A 17,786-nucleotide genomic window follows, 5' to 3' on the forward strand; every position below is an offset into this window, starting at 1 on the left:
TATGTTTGTTTTTTGACATGCGTCACCCTTCCATGTGCTCCTTGCTGAAGAGGCTAGTTACAGGTTGGGTGATTGCCATTTGCTTATATAACTCTATCAATAACCCCAACTCCTAGGCTTACAGTACCTGTAACGCTAGATTCTAACCATGGCCTTACTGTAGCTCTAACCCTAATCATAGGCCTATTCAAACTGTACCTGTAACCCAGCCCTACCCTAACTGCAACCGTAACTTCAGTCCTAGTCTTAGCCTACTGTAGCTGTAATCTTAGATCTAGCTCTAATAATAAAAATCTCTATTAAGCTAATAAAAAGCTCTAAAAAAAAAAAAATAATAAAAAAAAAATAGGAAAAAAAAATAGGAAAAAATAATTTTTTTCTTATATTTTCCTATTATTTTCATTATTTTTATTTTTATTTTTCATTCTTACATTTATTCCTATTTTTATTTATTCCAAATTTTCCTTTTTTAAAATTTGGTTGAGAATTAATTGATATAGATTTCTTGTTAAGTGTAATTAGATCGTTGTTGATCACTGTATTTCTTGACTACTGCTTTGGTTTCTCTTCATAATGCACATTGCCCCAGTTCAGTGTCACAGCGGGTTTCTCTTGAGTAAGATTAATTGGCACTCTTTAGGACCCAGCTGGCCCTGCCTCCCTGTCTACTTAAGCCCTTGAGCAAAATGGCGCATTATCGGCCTGAGGAAGGAGCGCGTGCCCCGACAACGCGTCGCCGGCGCCAGTATGCATCCCGGAAGTGACGTCAGAATGGCCAGCGCTGTGTCCCCAGTAGATGGGAAGTACCGATCTTCCACTCGTTACTGCCCAATGCTTTGAGACCACTTGTGCCATCCTGAATTCGGACACTGGGATGCTGTTTTTATACAATCGTTTGTGAGTACCTTTCCATTTTGGTCTATTAAACGTCTATTAAACGTTTTATCCAGATATACTGCACTTAGCGTGGCGCCTGTTTTCTTCCTGCATATTCTGCTTCAATCAAGGCTTTCAAGTGACACTCAGAAGACCAGGGCATACAGGTGGATGTGGCTGTGGCAAGGAGGTGCCATTTAAAAAAAAAAAAAGCACTAGGGAGACAGGTGCCCTTTTAAAAAAGCAACTAGGAATCTTGGAATTTAATCAACCTATATGTTTCAGATTGGAAGATAGTTCTTTCATGAGGATATGGTTTCCTTTTGTTGTCTATCTGGCATAATCAAATAATTGTAGTCAAGTTCATTGTGAAAATAAGATAGTAAGTTTCATTGATGAGGTGTAAATGAGATAGATGTTGCCTCCCTTCTGTACAGGAAACCGCTCAGGATCTTTCTGACTTGGTAATATACTGCCAGAGTGTGGAGTATCGGGATCAGCCGGGCAGTGTGTGTGAGATGAGCTCGTTCAGCGAGGACAAAGTTCGCAGACTGATGAAGGAGTCTGGTAACTATGGACCCTGGTTAACAAAAATCCATTTGTGCCTTAGGCAACCAACACACTCCCTCTAGTTGTGCAGCCTGAGAAACGCAGAAATATGTGTCTGAACCAGTGGTCTTTAAACTGTGGCCCATGGGCAGGGTGCAGCTCTTTACTTGCCTTTGAGTTACTGCTCCTCCCACTGATAAGAGGCACTATTCCTATCATTGATACCAACAGACTCCATTCCTTATACTGACACACCAAGAGGTGAGCAACATTCCTCCCACTGACACTACCCATAGGACACTGACACTAACTATGGGGTATATTTCCTCCCATTAATATAAACAATTAGTCACTATTCCTTCCATTGAAATAAAAAATGGGGCACTATTTTCCGCTAAAACCATTAATGGGGCACAATTCCTCCTCCTGCTGACCACAGGAACCACGTATTTTTTTTACTTCCACTGACCACCAAGCCTGAGACATTTTCTACTCCCGGTGGCCACAGTCCAACCCTCCTAAAGTCTGAAGCCAAGTAAACCGGCCCCCTGTTCAGAAAGTTTTGATCACATAGAATAATGCTGTACCCTATGGCAGCCAATCATCAACTAGATACCATTGTTCTAATGCAGTGGTCCTCAACCCTGGCCTACAGGGCCCACTAACAGGCCAGATTTTAGGTATTACCTTGGGGAGATGCAGACTAGAGTACTGCAATCACTGAGCAGCAAATGATATCACCTGGGATGTATTTCAGTTATCTTGAAAATCTGGCCTGTTAGTGGGCCCTGTAGGCCAGGGTTGAGGACCACTGTTCTAATGGATCTGCACTCTGAAATCTTATTGGTAATCATGGATTAATGTCCATCATTGCAATTTCTGTTTCATCTCCAAAGAAAGATTTTATTGTGACAGTCAATAAAGGGAAGTTTTTTTGTATAGTCCTTCTAAGGCTGTTTGACCATTGCCTGATAACTATGGTTAACCTTAGTACGATGTCACTATTTCAGTAGATGTAATTCAGGTCACCAGTACCAATAAAATACATATCTCAATACATCATGGGTGCTCAACCTGTGGCCTTCAAGCTGTTGCGGAACTACAAGTCTCATGAGGCATTGCAAGTCTGACAGGTACAAGCATGACTCCCAAAGCCAGAGGCATGATGGGACTTGTAGTTTCGCAACAGCTGGAGGGCCACAGGTTGAGCACCCATACATTTTGTCTTTCCTATCCTACTTAAATATCTGTAGACCAAATAGCCTTGAAATGCAACATAATTTTGTTCCAGGATCCCATCGTGCCTAAGTATTTGGTCATGCCCCTTCTGCTTAAGGAGGATCAAATGTCAGATTGGTTGACTATCCCAACAAAGAAAATGGCCTCTGCCCCCAACTATTACTGGCCTTCATGGCAAAGGACACATGGAAGGGCTCCACACATGAAACAAACAAAAATAAAATTCCCAGTTCAATCTGCCAGCCAGTTTGCTTACCAACCAAATTAACCTGTCTAACAGTTTGCGTCAAAACAGGGGTTTAGTTAGCACACATTTGCAAACGCATGTGAAAGCTGCAGGGCCACTCCACGGCTCCCTGTATTACCTGCAGTCCTAACTCTAATGAATTTATAAGAGTCTTCACGGTTGACTATCCCCTTTTGTTTGGTTGACTGTCCCCTTTGTGCCTAGCCTTATTAGTCATGTGATCACCTGTTGAAGCAGCAAATTACATAAGGGCTTGAAATAATTTCAGAGTTACGGTTACCATTGAGAGCTTTTTGGTGGCACATTGGATGGGTGGCTTGGTGAGGTTGTGTTTAACCATAGAACTGCTTTAAGAGAAAACGATTACATAAAGACATGTAATTGCATGTTGTTTCATTAGCACTCTTTAACGATCTTCTTCATGGTTTACAGGAAATCAATTGGTTCGCTACAATACCCAGCAGCTCAGTCGTATTTACCCTGACGCGTTGAGAGCCGGCTCTTCCAACTTTAGCCCTCAGGAAATGTGGAATGCCGGCTGCCAGCTTGGTAAGTACACATTCTCAATGTCTGTATGACTTACATAAACCCTCGCTCTAGACCCTAAATGATCAGCTCAAATACCCTCATGTTTGTTAAAAAAAAACTCCCAGTTTATTAATCAGCGACCATCAGGGCCCCGAAAACAAAGATTGTATGACCAAAGTTAGGATGGTGGGGCAGATGTGCTTTTGATGATTCTTACATATTTTTCAATTTGGAACTCTGAAATATTTTTGATTTTGTTTGTTAGGAAAAGGAAAGAGGAGGAATATTGTATCCTTAATAATAATGTAATTGACAGCTGTATGTTTCTTCATCTACAGTGGCACTGAATTTTCAGACTCCAGGCCACAAGATGGATCTAAACCGAGGGCGTTTTCAAGACAATGGTTGGTGTGGATTTGTGCTGAAACCAGAGTTCCTCCGGAGAGAAGATACATGCTTTAACCCAGAAGACCTCAGCAGCAAGATGAAGATTTTGAATATCAAGGTGAGAGGAATTTATTCGATGAAAACGGAGCAAATATTTCCAGATCTGTTTGATGAGTGTATGAACTTGGAAGGGCAAGATGACATTTGTTGGTTGTCCTTCAGGGAGTCTATAGGGTTGATTTACAAAAGATAAATAGACTGCTCACTTCGCAAGAGTAGTTGCACATTGCAAGGGAATTTGCAAAAGCTTAGTGAATGTGGTGAAATTTAATTTAGCAAAGAATGTCCAATCACGTCCAAGGAAAAAAACAGCATTTTTGCCTGCGTATAATTGGATGATGGAAGTCAGAAAAACTTCACCCTATTCACAAAGGTATGGGGACGGTTCCCTTGCAAAGTGCAACTTTCCTTGCCAATGAACAGTCTATACACCTTTAGTAAATCAAACTCTTTGACATAGCAGTTGTATTACAGCTGGCAAGACTCCTGAAAGTAATATTCCTAATTGATATTTCTATACTAAATTTCTTAAATTTGTATGCGCTACCAGATAGCAGTATACTGAGCGCACATGAGTGTAATAAGTGCCACATCCTACATAGACTAGAAATAGGTTGTTGGAGAAACATGGACTTTAACCACTTGCCGACTGCCGCACGACTATTTATGGCGGCAGTCAGCCCCTCACAGGCAAAGTGACGTAGGGGTACGTCACTAGACTGTGAGGCTCTAGGGGGTGAGCGCGCGCCGCTGGAGGCACGCTTCCGCCCCCGCTCGCTCCCTAACTTCCCCGCGCGTGTGACCGGCGGACCCGATGTCCGCCGGTCACTCGCGATCGTCCGTTACAGAGGGAGAAAGGCAGGCGGCTAATGTAAGCAAAGCCGCCTGTCATTCTCCCCTGTGTAAGTGCAGAGATCATACGGTCCTGCTATGTAGGATTGTATATCTCTGTAGTTACACAAACAGCCACATCCCTTTACAGTTAGAAGCACGCCCCTAGGGACACACTTAACCCCTCCTTCTCCAATAAAGTTAACTCCTTCCCTGCCAGTGTAATTTTTACAGTAACAGTGCATATGTATAGCACTGATTACTGTAGTAATGTCACTGGCACCCCCAAAAGTGTCAAAAATGTCAGTCAGGGGTCCGATCTGTCCGCCGCAATGTCGCAGTCCCGCAAAAAAAAATCGCAGATTGCCGCCATTACTCGTTAAAAAAAAAAACAATAAAAATGACAAAAATCTTTCCCTTAGTAAACGCAATAACGTTAGCGCAAACCAATCGAAATACGCTTATTGCGATTTTTTTTACCAAACATATGTACCAGAAAACAAATTGGCCTAAAATGTTAAAAAATTTAGATTTTTACATTTTTTTTGGGGGGGGAATTTCATATAAAAAATGTAAAAAATATAGTTATTTTTGAAAAATTGTCGCTCTTTTTTTTGTATATAGCGCAAAAAGTAAAAATCGCACAGGTGATCAAATACCACCAAAAGAAAGCTCTATTTGTGGGGAAAAAAAGGCCCACGCAATTGTCCGTTAAAGTAACGCAGTGCCGAATCGCAAAATATGGCCTGGTCAGGAAGGGGGTAAAATCTTCCGATCTTAAAGCGGTTAAAAATACGCTCATTGACAATTTTTTTGTCAAAGACATGTAGCTAAATACATTTTGGCCTAAATATATGTCAAAAATTGAATATATTGGATATTTTTCAACTGTCAAAGTAGAAAAATATTGTTATTTTTTTCAAAATGTTCGCATTTTTTTATTAATATCGCAAAAAATAAAAATCGCACAGGTGATCAAATACCACCAAAAGAAAGCTCTGTTTGTGGGAAAAAAAGGACGTAAATTTTGTTTGGGTACGGCATTGCATGACCGCACAATTGTCAGGTAAAGTCGCACAGTGCCGAATCGCAAAAAGTGGCCTGGACGTAAGACAGCAAAATCCTCCGGTGGTAAAGTGGTTAAAAGCACGGAGTATATTAAAATATAACAATTTTATTGATACATGACTAAAAATACATCACAAACATAAATGACTCGCCTCAAGAAAGGCGTCAGAATATGTAGCCTCCATAATGCAGTTATAAAGTATAAACACACACACAAACAATACTAATTGCGGTATTTTGAGTATAAATAAGTGAAGTATCTCAAAATACCGCAAATAGTATTGTTTGTGTGTGTGTTTATACTTTATAACTGCATTATGGAGGCTACATATTCTGACGCCTTTCTTGAGGCGAGTCATACAATTGTGGCACAAATGTCTTGTGAAACACCCAATTTCTTCCTGTTAAATCCCCATGTTTTATTATCTTATGCCAATGTCTAAAGGTATAATTTGGATTTCAATATACTAATCTAATTTTATCTTCTTTCCTTAGATTATTTCAGCTCAGCAACTTCCAAAACTAAACCAGGAAAATCCAAATTCAATAGTTGATCCATTTATCCGAGTGGAGATTCACAGTCTGGGGAGGAAGAGGGAACAGGAGACGACCTACGTCCTCAACAACGGTGAGGCTCCCGTGTGTTTTCTATCTCCAGTTTATTTGTATGCAGTAATGATTCAAAGTTTGGGATTTGTAATTATGGACACTATCTATTAGACACTAAGCAGAGTTGTTAGAAATTGTGGCTAAGACAGGACAGCATACCAAAGGTGGCTAAAATGGTATACAGTAAACCCCCCTTCATTGCGGGGGTTACGTTCCGGACCCAGCCACGAAAAGTGAAAATCCGCAAAATAGAAAAACCCTATTAAAATGCATTGTAGGCATGTTTTGTTTACTGTCACTGTACGTGTAAAAGCATTTTAAGGTCTTTAAACACACTTTTAAAACAATAGAAACTCATTTAAACACATAAAATATACTGAGAGACTGTGGAAAACACAAAAATATTTCATTTTTAATGCTTTATATAGTAAAATAACATTACAAAAAAAAACGCAATATACCGGGACCGCAAAAACTGAACCGCGATGGAGCGGGGGTTTACTGTATAGCACTTTTTTTATCATGTAATATCCACATCTAATCATTTGGACATGATTGACTGGTGAGTGACCAATGTGATTGGCTCTTTAGTAATAGTAGGGCTACACTCCATACACTAGGGCTACACTCCATACTGGCGAAGTATCCACCTGAAAAGTAGAGTTTGTGTGCAAATGCACGTTGTATCATAATATCATACGAGCATATCCTGTAATTGGTTTTGTAACCCAGGCCTAGACAATGCCAGTCACTACAGAGTAAAAAAAAAAATAGGAAGGAACAGTAATAATAAGTAAATAGTAACACCTTGATTCTTCCCAGGATTTAACCCCTCATGGAACGAGACCCTTCGGTTGGAGGTCCTCTGCCCAGACCTGGCTCTGGTCAGATTTGTGGTGGAAGATTACGACAAGACATCCAGTAATGACTTTGTGGGGCAGTACACACTGCCATTCCCCAGTCTGAAGCAAGGTAAGAGGGTAAAAGGAGGGTAGCTTGATGGGCATAATAGCTAAACAGTGGGCATGGAGTGTTTAAAGCAGCTAATATAATAACTTCATATCTAAAATAACTAGTCACATGCATCAAAGCTGAACTCCGGGCAAATGTGAATCATTTTTTTCCCTTTTATCCACTTACTGTATATATTAAAGTGATAGTAAAGGCTTAAAATAAAAAAAGATGTTATACTTACAACGATATTGCACAGAGCTGTCCCTTACCTCCTCTTCTGGAAGTCCCCTATTGGTGCTGTCAGGTCCTCCTTCCTCCGGGTGCCCCCTCAGCAAGCTGGGTGCTAAGGGGCACCCATGCATGGAGGCTCCTGAGCCAGGCTGTGTGCATCCATAGACACATGCAGTGCTGGTTAGTCACCCCCCTGCTCCTTCTCCCCAAGAGTTTGACTCGCGATAACTTCCCTTCTGATCAATTTAGACTCAATGTTGATCAAACCAAGGCGGAAAATTATCGCTTTGCGTTGACATCAGCTTTAAGACTTTTGGTTCATGAATATGATCCTATTTCAGATGAAGTGGCAGCGCTCTGAGCCAACCAGGACTCAGAGTGCTGGAGGGGAGAATGGTGACCCAGTCAGTGTGCTGTACCTTTATGGTCCAATCACAGGCTGGGGCGGGTCCTAGACCAGGTATTTCTGCTTTATTAGAATGTAGTTTTTACAGCGATCTAAGACCTGGCTATTCTGTCTGCATTGCAAGACCAGATAATTAAAATTATAAAACAGTTTGCAGGTAAAACAGTTGGCATGCATCTAGGTCAGTGGTGTATTTAGCTGTTCGCTTGGAGTTCAGCCTTGACTTTCTTCTCTAAATAGGAAATACGAAAGTCAAATTATGATTGCTGTGGTCAACACTTCCATGTTTTCAAGGGGATGGGGGGGGAGGGATACCGGACCTTAGAAAGCCCACTCAACCCACAATGGGGTATGGGGGTGTGATGTATGTATATAAAATATATTACCTCAAACCCAACGGCATATAGCCTGTGTGCCAAGCAACTAAGAATTATAAGACAAAAAAGGGTAAAGAGAAGCAGTTGCAAAGTATGGCTACAACGAAGGTGAGGTAAATTAAATCACATAAAGCTTTATTGAATGAAAAAATATGGAATAAAAATTAAAACAACAGCATCAACATTGCACAGAATGTTATAAGAGAATAACCTATCGGCATAAAGATGAAACACTGCAAAAGGTCCTGTCTAGTGAAAAATGGCACCACTACGCTACAGACTCCACCCACCACCCCAATGGCACATTGAGAAATCCAGCAATCACTTGAAAAATCAAAAAATATTCAAAAAATGTTCATGACAAAAATGAAATTAATTGTAGTGCTCTTGGAGTGTGAACATAATATGTATGGAGAGAGCCACCTCCAGTAGAAACATCCAGTTGGGGATATTTGTACAAATTTTGATATAAGAGTTTTAGTTGGTGGTTATCAAAGGTCTCCGTATATGACCGTTAGGTGCAGGATCCTCACACCCATATGGTATACAAGGGCAATTGATGGCTCTACCACAACTTCCTCTGGTAGATGGACATGTATTGAATGGCTGCACTTTCCAGGTGAATCTTTAAACACAGAACACAGCAGTAGACACCATGTAAAGCGGCACGGACATAAGACTAAAACGGACAGATAGGCAAGCGAAGCAGGCAGACAAACATATGGCTTTAAACATTGATTTGCATACCCGGTCTGATATTCAACCAGTGTATGTGTCTGAGCAGTCAGGGCGCTCTGCAGCTAAATGTCCTCTGGTCTGTGGATATTGCAGTCCGGTGTATAAGGTTATGCTTACTGATAGACACACTTTGTATGTCTCCGACCGTTCAGTCAGCCTTCCATCTCTATAGATTTCACCAGGACAGGCATGTAAGCAAATATGTAGTCACAGGAACAGAGCCGTTTACTGACCGTGTGGATGGTCTGAGTCCGTGTGATGTCCGCTTAGTGCCGTCCGTCAGAAGTCAGTCCGATTGTGTGTCCGGCCATGGTGAGTCCGTTGGGGGGGGCAAGCCTTAGTGTCCGCCAGAGAGCGTGGGAGCTTATCCGTCTACCAATCAGGGCTTGGGCATCGAGCATCGAGCATTCGAGCTGTGTACGCGGTCAAAGTTTCCAATAGGGTGGAGGGTGGAGTCCGCAGGCGTAGTGGTGTATGACGTCGACGCGTTTCGCGTGACGCAGCACGCTTCTTCAGGACACTTCCATGTTCCCTACTTCAGGGCTGCATGTCATATCCAATGTGTTTGAGAGAACTGTCGATGATGCCAGTAACAACCAGATACTTCTAAGTACATTCTTTTAATAGATGTGGCCTAGACAGAGGGAACTTCTCATCAGAGGCGTATGCATGGGGTGTACAACCCCGAGCAACACAGATTCCTCCTGCTGCCCGCCCATCCCCACCGCTTCCGGCTTCCCTCCTCTTCTCTCCCACTAGCTGCTGCAGGCACATGGGAATGTTTCAGGATGGGGATCGGGGGGGAAGAGGCCAAAAACGGCACCCTTCCTTTTCTAAATAAACAAAGTGAGAGATTTGTACCGATCACTCACTGTGTTCATTCATAAAGGAATCATAGTAAATTGGTAAGAAGATTAACGTTCCATCAGTCAGCAAACTGCACCATCACCCCAAAATCAAAAATATGAAAAAAGATTGGAGGGCAAGACAGGGGGCTATATCGGTGCGGTTTATCCCACCCCTAGAGACAAAGGAATTGATTCAAGCAAAATAAATATAAAAAACCTTTATTTAAAGATACATATTCTAAAATTTAATATAACAAACGTACATTAATACAACCACCAACACATTTCTTAAAAAACCATATGTGTGGACCTCTATGAAACACCTTACCCACACCCAGTCCCACATGTATTTAGGATTATCCTACAGTGGTGCAGGGTAGGGGTCTCCAATGCATTTCGCCTGTATGGCTTCTTCAGGGAAAGATAGGTGCCGTGGGTTCACAAAGATTCATAAGGTTGTTTGTAAAATCAAAGATGGTCTCACATATGTAAGGGCCAGTCGGGCGTCCAGAAACAATTGAAGGTTGGATTGTCCATATATAGGATCCAATTCCCACAGATAAGATTCGTGTGCTGCCCAAATTATCATAAGTGTCAATCCATTATAATCCAAAAACGAAGCATGGGAAGGTAACCAGGGTTTATTTATTCAAATAAATCCTCCACTGATAGCACAGCCCCTACTATTCTGGGAGCTATTCAGCTCACCAGGAACACCCCTGTTCAAGATATTATGGAGTTTTAGGACTGCTGTAGTGGGCTTAGATGGCTTGCTAGATGAGAAACCCTCCAGCCAATTATTCAGGTGCCAAAAGGTCATCTGGTACACATGCATGAAGATTTTTTAGCCCGTCTGGTCTGCTCACACAGCAATCTCTGGAGGCCCGACTGGCGCTTACATATGTGAGACCATCTTTGATTTTACAAACAACCTTATGAATCTTTGTGAACCCTCGGCACCTATCTTTCCCTGAAGAAGCCGTACAGACAAAATGCATTGGAGACCCCTACCCTGCACCACTGTAGGATAATCCTATATACATGTGGGACTGGGTGTGGGTAAGGTGTTTCATAGAGGTCCACACATATGGTTTTTTAAGAAATGTGTTGGTGGTTGTATTAATGTACGTTTGTTATATTACATTTTAGAATATGTATCTTTAAATTAAGTTTTTTTATATTTATTTAGCTTGAATCAATTCCTTTGTCTCTAGGGGCGGGATAAACAGCACCGATAATCATAGTAAATTGTGTTTACTATGCTTCAGTTTGTGAATGAACAGGAAGCAGCTCAGCACAGAGCACTTCACATTTATTCACTGTCTAGTGCAGCTAAGGCTGCGGAGAAAGGGTCTCAGGAATCTCTGTCCTCAGTTATTTTCTCTGTCTCAAAAGTGAGACATCAGGGGTCTGTTTAAATTCCTGATATTTCACCAAAGCCCCAACAGGGCTCCTAAAAAAAAAAAAAAAAATGTAAAATTATTTTTTTTTTAAAATAGTGTAAAAATCAATAAAAAAAAAAAAAAAAACTGCTGACACTGTCCAGTGCCATTGTTCTAGTGACTGACACCAACCTCTGATGGTGTCAGATGTTCTACAGACACTGTCCATGTTTTAACACATTTTAAAATGTTTACATTTATTTATTAGAAAGTGTGTGTCATACGGATTCATGTGAGATTGGGATGCGCACACCTATGCTTATCATATGTATAAAAACAGGTAATTGACGTGTAGAAATCTATTGTCTCCCCAGGATTCCGCCATGTCCATCTGCTTTCTAAGGATGGAGCTTCCTTGTCTCCAGCTACACTGTTTGTACACCTGCACATCGAAGACCCTTGAGAGTCTGGATCCAACCCATGGCCCAGTGGCTAAAGCAATAACTGTGCATTGTCTTACTGTCAAGATGTTCCAGAACAAAGTGACCTTCAGAACCCTTAGGGGTCCACATCCTGGCTGCAGATCTCCATGTACAAGATGGTTCCCTTTTCTCGGTCTGTGCCAGCCAGGTCTTCCCTGTGCCTTACCCTTAGTGATGTCACTGACATTCCAGAAGCCATGATACAGAGTATTACAACAGCTTATACAAGCTCTAAAACCAAGAAGAAGGTTTTAATCCAATCAGTATTAAGATAGCAATTATTCTACAAGCCTCATTTTAAAAGGACATGTGTTTGATACATGACAGTCATTATTTAGCGGTCTACAAAAAAATAGGCTGGAGTTATTTTATTGAAGTGTCAGTACAGAAAATATTTTGGGTGGAATCATCCATTGGGTGCCACTTCTCTGTCCCAGCAGCTGTTGCCATTGAGAAAGGAGTCTTGCTTGCCCCGTTAAAGATTTCATTTGGGGAATCCATCACTGTCCACCCATACCTGCAATGTTGGTACTTGCTGGACTTTTTAAAACACATCTAGCATGGTCCAGTTTGGTGTTGGAAAAATATGAAATCTGCCATATGGCCTCTTAGAAACGCTAAGGTCATGATTTCTGTTCTGATACACAAGCCTTGCACTAATGATAATCTCATGCCGAGCAGAGGTCAGATATACACCGATCAATCATAACATTATGACCACCCACCATGACCCATCGAGGCATGGACTCCAGTAGACCTCTGAAGCTATGCTGTGGCATCTGGCGTCAAGGCCTCAGTAGCAGATCTTTAAGTTTTGAGGTGGGCGTCCATGGATTGGACATGTTTTTCTAGAACATCCTACAAATGCTCAATTGGATTGTGATCTGGAGAATTTGGTAGCCAAGCCAACACCTCAAATTCGTGTTCCTCAAGCCATGCTTGGGTTCGTCAGACCAGACCACCTCCTTCTATTACTCCGTAGTCCAGTTCTGATGCTCATATGCCCATTGCAATCGCTTTTGGCTGTGGACATGGGTCAGCATGGGCACCCTAACCGGTCTGTGGCTACATAGTCCCATACACAACAAACTGCAGTACACTGTGTGTTCCGACACCTTTCTATTGGATCCACCATTAACTTTTTCAGCAATTTGAGCTACAGTAGCTCTTATACTGGATCAGACTACACGGGCCAGCCATCACTTACCACGTACATAATGAGCCTTGGCCACTCAGTTCGCCAGTTTTCCCTCCTTGGACCACTTTTGGTAGGTCCTAACCACTGTAGTCCAGGAGCACCCTACTAGAGCTGTGGTGTTAGAGCTCCTCTGACCCAGTCGTCTAGCCATTCCAATATGGCCCTTGTCAAAGTCACTCAAATCCTTACTCTTGCCCATTTTTTTTCTGCTTTCAACACAACGACTTCCAGGACACCATGTTCACTTGCTGCCTAATATATCCCTCTGACTTTCAGATGCCATTGTAACAGAACAACCAATGTTTTTTACTTTTACCTATTAGTAGTCATAATGTTATGGTTGATTGGTTATGTGAAAAGAAAAAAATATATATATTATATATACATTACCCTCAATCAACAAAATAAGGTATGTGCTGTTTTCGAAAATGGCTGTTGTCCAATTGGTTGGCTGGAGTAATATAAAGAATTGTTTTGTCAGAAGTAGGGGCAGACCCAGCCTCAGATGCAACTTTTCATGTAAAGAGCATGAATGCTACGTAATGTGTATGTGTAAAACTTTCAAGTATTTATTCCCTCTCAGAGATCCCAGTACTTCTCCCTGACAATGCCTTCATCTGCTTTTATCTACTAAAGAACAGAGATATCTTGGTTTGGGCATCATCTACGGTTGCCATCTACTTCCTGTCTGAGATGCTGGCCCAGATATAAATCCTGATGCCTGAACCCTTGTCTTAGGCTGGGTTCACATTAATTTGAAATGGATGCGTGTTTCCCTGCATCCAATTCTCAAAGGAGCCGGTTCACATAGCTCCGGGGCGACTGCAGAGCAGATTGCACAGGGGTTCCTGTGAGTCTTAAGCCCCGTACACACGCTACGAATTTCCGCCAACCGCTCGTCCGTCTTTTGTGGCATGCTAGTCTGATGTGAAAAGTGAAGAGGTTATTTTCATACGAATTTTCCCGTACGACAGAATTCTACTTCAGAAGTGATGTCATGTGTTGGATTGCTTTGTATGTGTTCTTTCGTCTCTGAGCATGCCTAGTCTTGCTCTTAAGATTTTTTTCTGTCGAAATCTGTACTAATGAGACAAAAATCGGACGTTGTATTACGGACGACAAAAATTTTATAGCCTGCACATCAGGATTTTTTCGGCCGAAAAGTCAGAGTTGGCTGTTGAAAGCATCATACTAACAATCCGAAAATCGGCAGATCGGTCGTCGGACGAAATTTCCCTTCCGAATTTCTTATCGTGTGTACGGGCCTTAAGGCTCCATTTCAGGTCTAAATTCAGCACTGAAACGGTGAACAGGGACTCACCAGACCCCTGCTGTGAGCCGCATCTGATTTAAGTGTGAACCCTTTGAGGTTGATTTACTAAAAAAACAAAAGGCAAATATACTGTGCACTTTAAGTGTGTTTGCTCTAGAACCGAGGGGAAGCTCTGCTGGTTTCTATCCTCCAATCATGTACAAACAAAAGTTTTTTTTTTTTTTTTTTTCCCTTGCATGTGATTGGGTATTCTTTGCTTTGCAAAGTGAAGTTTTATCCCATTTACTAAGCTCTTGAGCAAGTGTACTTGCAATGCACAGTATATTTGCCTTTAGAAAATCAACGCCATGGTCTCACACAATGCTGCAGCCTCTCACGATGTGAGTTGTCAGTCATTCAAATCTGAGTGCAGTAAAGGTCAAGTAAATGCTTTCTTCTTGCTGCAGCAGAATGCTTTGCCTAGTCCTTGTCTGGAGCTGATTTAATGAAAAAAGTAATTATTTTCCTTTTATTTGGAAAGACTATTATTGCTGTCTCTTATTACACAGCATGAATTTATTAAACAGCTGGCGCTCAAGAGTTGGGCAATATTTGCTACGGTTACTTTCGGTGATTACAGCAGTCACCTAAAATAATTTTCTGTGTGTGTGCTCAGGCGGGATTTGACTTTTTTAACAAGGATATTGAATAGAGACATTTGACTAATTATAGTCTGCAATATATTGTATTACAACCGTGTTACTGCACATTAAATGCTGTTTAGTCATATTATGCTGGTACAAAAGAGCAGGATCGGAGCCATCCTGCTGCTAATTCAAGCTCTACTTTCATTATGACCACCCACCATAACCCATCGAGGTATGGACTCAAGTAGACCTCTGAAGCTATGCTGTGGCATCTGGTATCAAGGCCTCAGGAGCAGATCTTTAAGTTTTGAGGTGGGGCCTCCATGGATTGGACTTGTTTTTCTAGCACACCCTACAAATGCTCAATTGGATTGTGATCTGGAGAATTTGGAAGCCAAGCCAACACCTCAAACTCATGTTCCTCAAACCATGCTTGGGTTCATCAGACCAGGCCACCTCCTTCCATCGTAGTCCAGTTCTGATGTTCATATGCCATTGCAAGCGCTTTTGGCTATGGCCACCCTTAACCGGTCTATTATGCTGATACAGAAGAGCAGGATTGGTGCGATCCTGCTGCTAAGTAATTTAAGCTCTATTTACACTACTGTTATCATTTAAATAACCACCCCATAATGTCCTTACTCTCTCGTGGCCTGTTTCACATGGGCTTCAGCTTGTATGAACCACAAGCAAGATTCAAGTAGGTTTCTCTAAGCTGTTAAAGCAGTGTTTCTCAACCTTTTTTTTCAATCAAGGCACCTTCCAAAATTTGTTTTGGAGGGTTCTGTTTTCACAAATTGGGATGCACATGTGTTTTTATGTGCTTGGGTGCAACTTTATTTTATCCTCTGGGCTCCACTAAATGTACTGCCAAACATTCCTTCCCGGGAAAGTGACAGGCGACATCAAACGCGGAACTTTCCAGTTCACAGCAAGAGAGGGGGGCGCAGGCACATGTTGGCTCTTATCCCTCCCCTTCACCCACCATGTTGGTCCCAGTCCTGCAGATGGGCAAGTCAAGCCAAAAACACATACCAGGGGTGTGTGGAAGCAAGCAGGCGGCAGCTCAGCTAACGGAATGCTTGCACCTGACAGCCAGGAGTGTGCCTGTCACTTTTACACATAATCCCGGTGGCTGCAGCCACCGAATTGTGTGGGGAAACCGCCCCGCTGTCAGGTCCATACAACGTACAGGCAGCGAAAGAGTTAAAGTGACAATCGGCACTCTCATTAGGATCTGTATTCAACATTTACCAACTGGACCTCTGAAAGGCACGTTAAAAGATTCACCAAAAGGTTTCTTAAAGCTCTAATACTTTGCTATTCACACTGCTCTTTTACAAGCTGAAGCCTGTGTGAAACAGGCCTAAGATATTCACTCGGTGGCCTGTTAGGAGCCTCATAGTCCCTGCAGTAGTTTTAATTCACTCCTATGGAGAGACTATCTGTTCTGAGTCTCAGTGGTGGATGGCCTCCCGAAATAAAGGAATGGAGTTTCCTCTATGACAGTGGTCCTCCACTCCTGTCCTCAGGGCACACTAACAGGCCAGATTTTAAGTATTACCTTGGGGAGATGCAGACTAGAGTACTGCAATCACTGAGCAGCAAATTATATCACCTGTGATATATTTCAGTTATCTTGCAAACCTGGCCTGTTAGTGGGTCCTGAGGACCAGAGTTGAGAACCGCTGCTATATGAGAACCTGGCTTGGGGATTCCACAGAGGTGGCTATCTAGAGGCATGAGGACTGGTAAGTCTATGGGGGTATTTAAGGAGGACTGTACTAAAAGCACATTTATACTTTAAGGTCCTCCTAGCCCTAACATTTTTTTTTCAGGTTGATATTGTGTCTGTGGTGGCGGCACACAGCAGACAATCCTGATTGACAGTTGCACTACCAGTCCTCAATGCTAATGTTGCCGAGAACATTTTGCGTGCATCTCCCTGCATAGGCAGAAACAGGAACGCTCAGCTCAACTGAATTTCCATATTTATGCCGGAGAGCGGTTGGCTTGTGTGTGGCAGGCTTCAGGCTGATAGGGGCAACTTTTTTGGAACAGCAATGCTAATTACATACAGTGTCACTGTCTTAGACACAGTGGGGGTTATTTACTAAAACTGAAGAGTACAAAATCCAGTACAGCTATGCCTAAAAACCAATCAGCTTCCAGGTTTCAGCCCTCAGTCACATTGAACGTGGCTTTGAAATCATGCAACTTCAAAGCCGCATTTCAGTCCGACTTTGGGGGCGACTTGAAAGACATCTGTGCGGGTTCATGCACAGATGTCTATTGAAGTCGCCAAAAGTACTTCAGAAACCACTTTTGGAAATCGGTGTGGCGCCGCAAAGTCAGCGGTTGGGACGGTGCAAGTGCCAGCAATAAGCTGCGATTTGTCAAATTGCGCCAATGTGAACGGGGGCTCATTGTCAACTTAATTGAACAAGCTAAATGGCTATGGATGCACAGCTGCACCAGTTTTAGTAAATCTTCCCCAGTATGCCCAGATGCTAAAAAACAAAGCCAGCTTCCATCAAAGGCTCCTCACATAGGCATTTTGCTATTAGACAGATTCCCTGTAAGTGGATGAAGCCTATATTTATTGTGTATGGCAGCCATTGCTCCAATAAAGTGCGATGATCTGTAAGCTCTAAGAGGCACCTTTTTATTATCACATCTATAAACATCATGGCTGCTGTTCTTTAGTTTATAGATTTCCTAAATCCATCATCCTGTACTGTTCTGTACATAATATAACCACAATGCTGTCTCTACAATCTTAATAAAATATTACAAATAATTATTTACCAGAAAAGTGGTGATGTCATATTGTCATTCCTAGGGGCTACAAGAGTTAATTCCGGGCTCCGTGGTGAC

At 42.1% G+C, this 17,786-nt stretch overlaps 1 protein-coding gene across 2 annotated transcripts in view; it reads left to right on the top strand.

Annotated features, from left to right (window-relative positions):
• Positions 1-12,101, top strand: part of PLCD3 (phospholipase C delta 3) — a 98,797-nt gene extending 86,696 nt beyond the window's left edge. For both annotated transcript variants that reach the window (XM_082271781.1, XM_082271780.1), the window contains exons 10-15: positions 1,314-1,443; positions 3,344-3,460; positions 3,778-3,944; positions 6,281-6,413; positions 7,217-7,366; positions 11,705-12,101. In XM_082271781.1, coding sequence (XP_082127907.1) covers positions 1,314-1,443; positions 3,344-3,460; positions 3,778-3,944; positions 6,281-6,413; positions 7,217-7,366; positions 11,705-11,793 — 786 coding nt within the window. In that variant the 3' untranslated portion in view covers positions 11,794-12,101. The remainder of the gene's footprint in view (positions 1-1,313; positions 1,444-3,343; positions 3,461-3,777; positions 3,945-6,280; positions 6,414-7,216; positions 7,367-11,704) is intronic.
• Positions 12,102-17,786: the final 5,685 nt, after the last annotated feature.

Source organism: Pelophylax lessonae, assembly GCF_965119305.1.
Source record: "Pelophylax lessonae genome assembly, chromosome: 11".
NCBI lineage: Eukaryota > Metazoa > Chordata > Amphibia > Anura > Ranidae > Pelophylax > Pelophylax lessonae.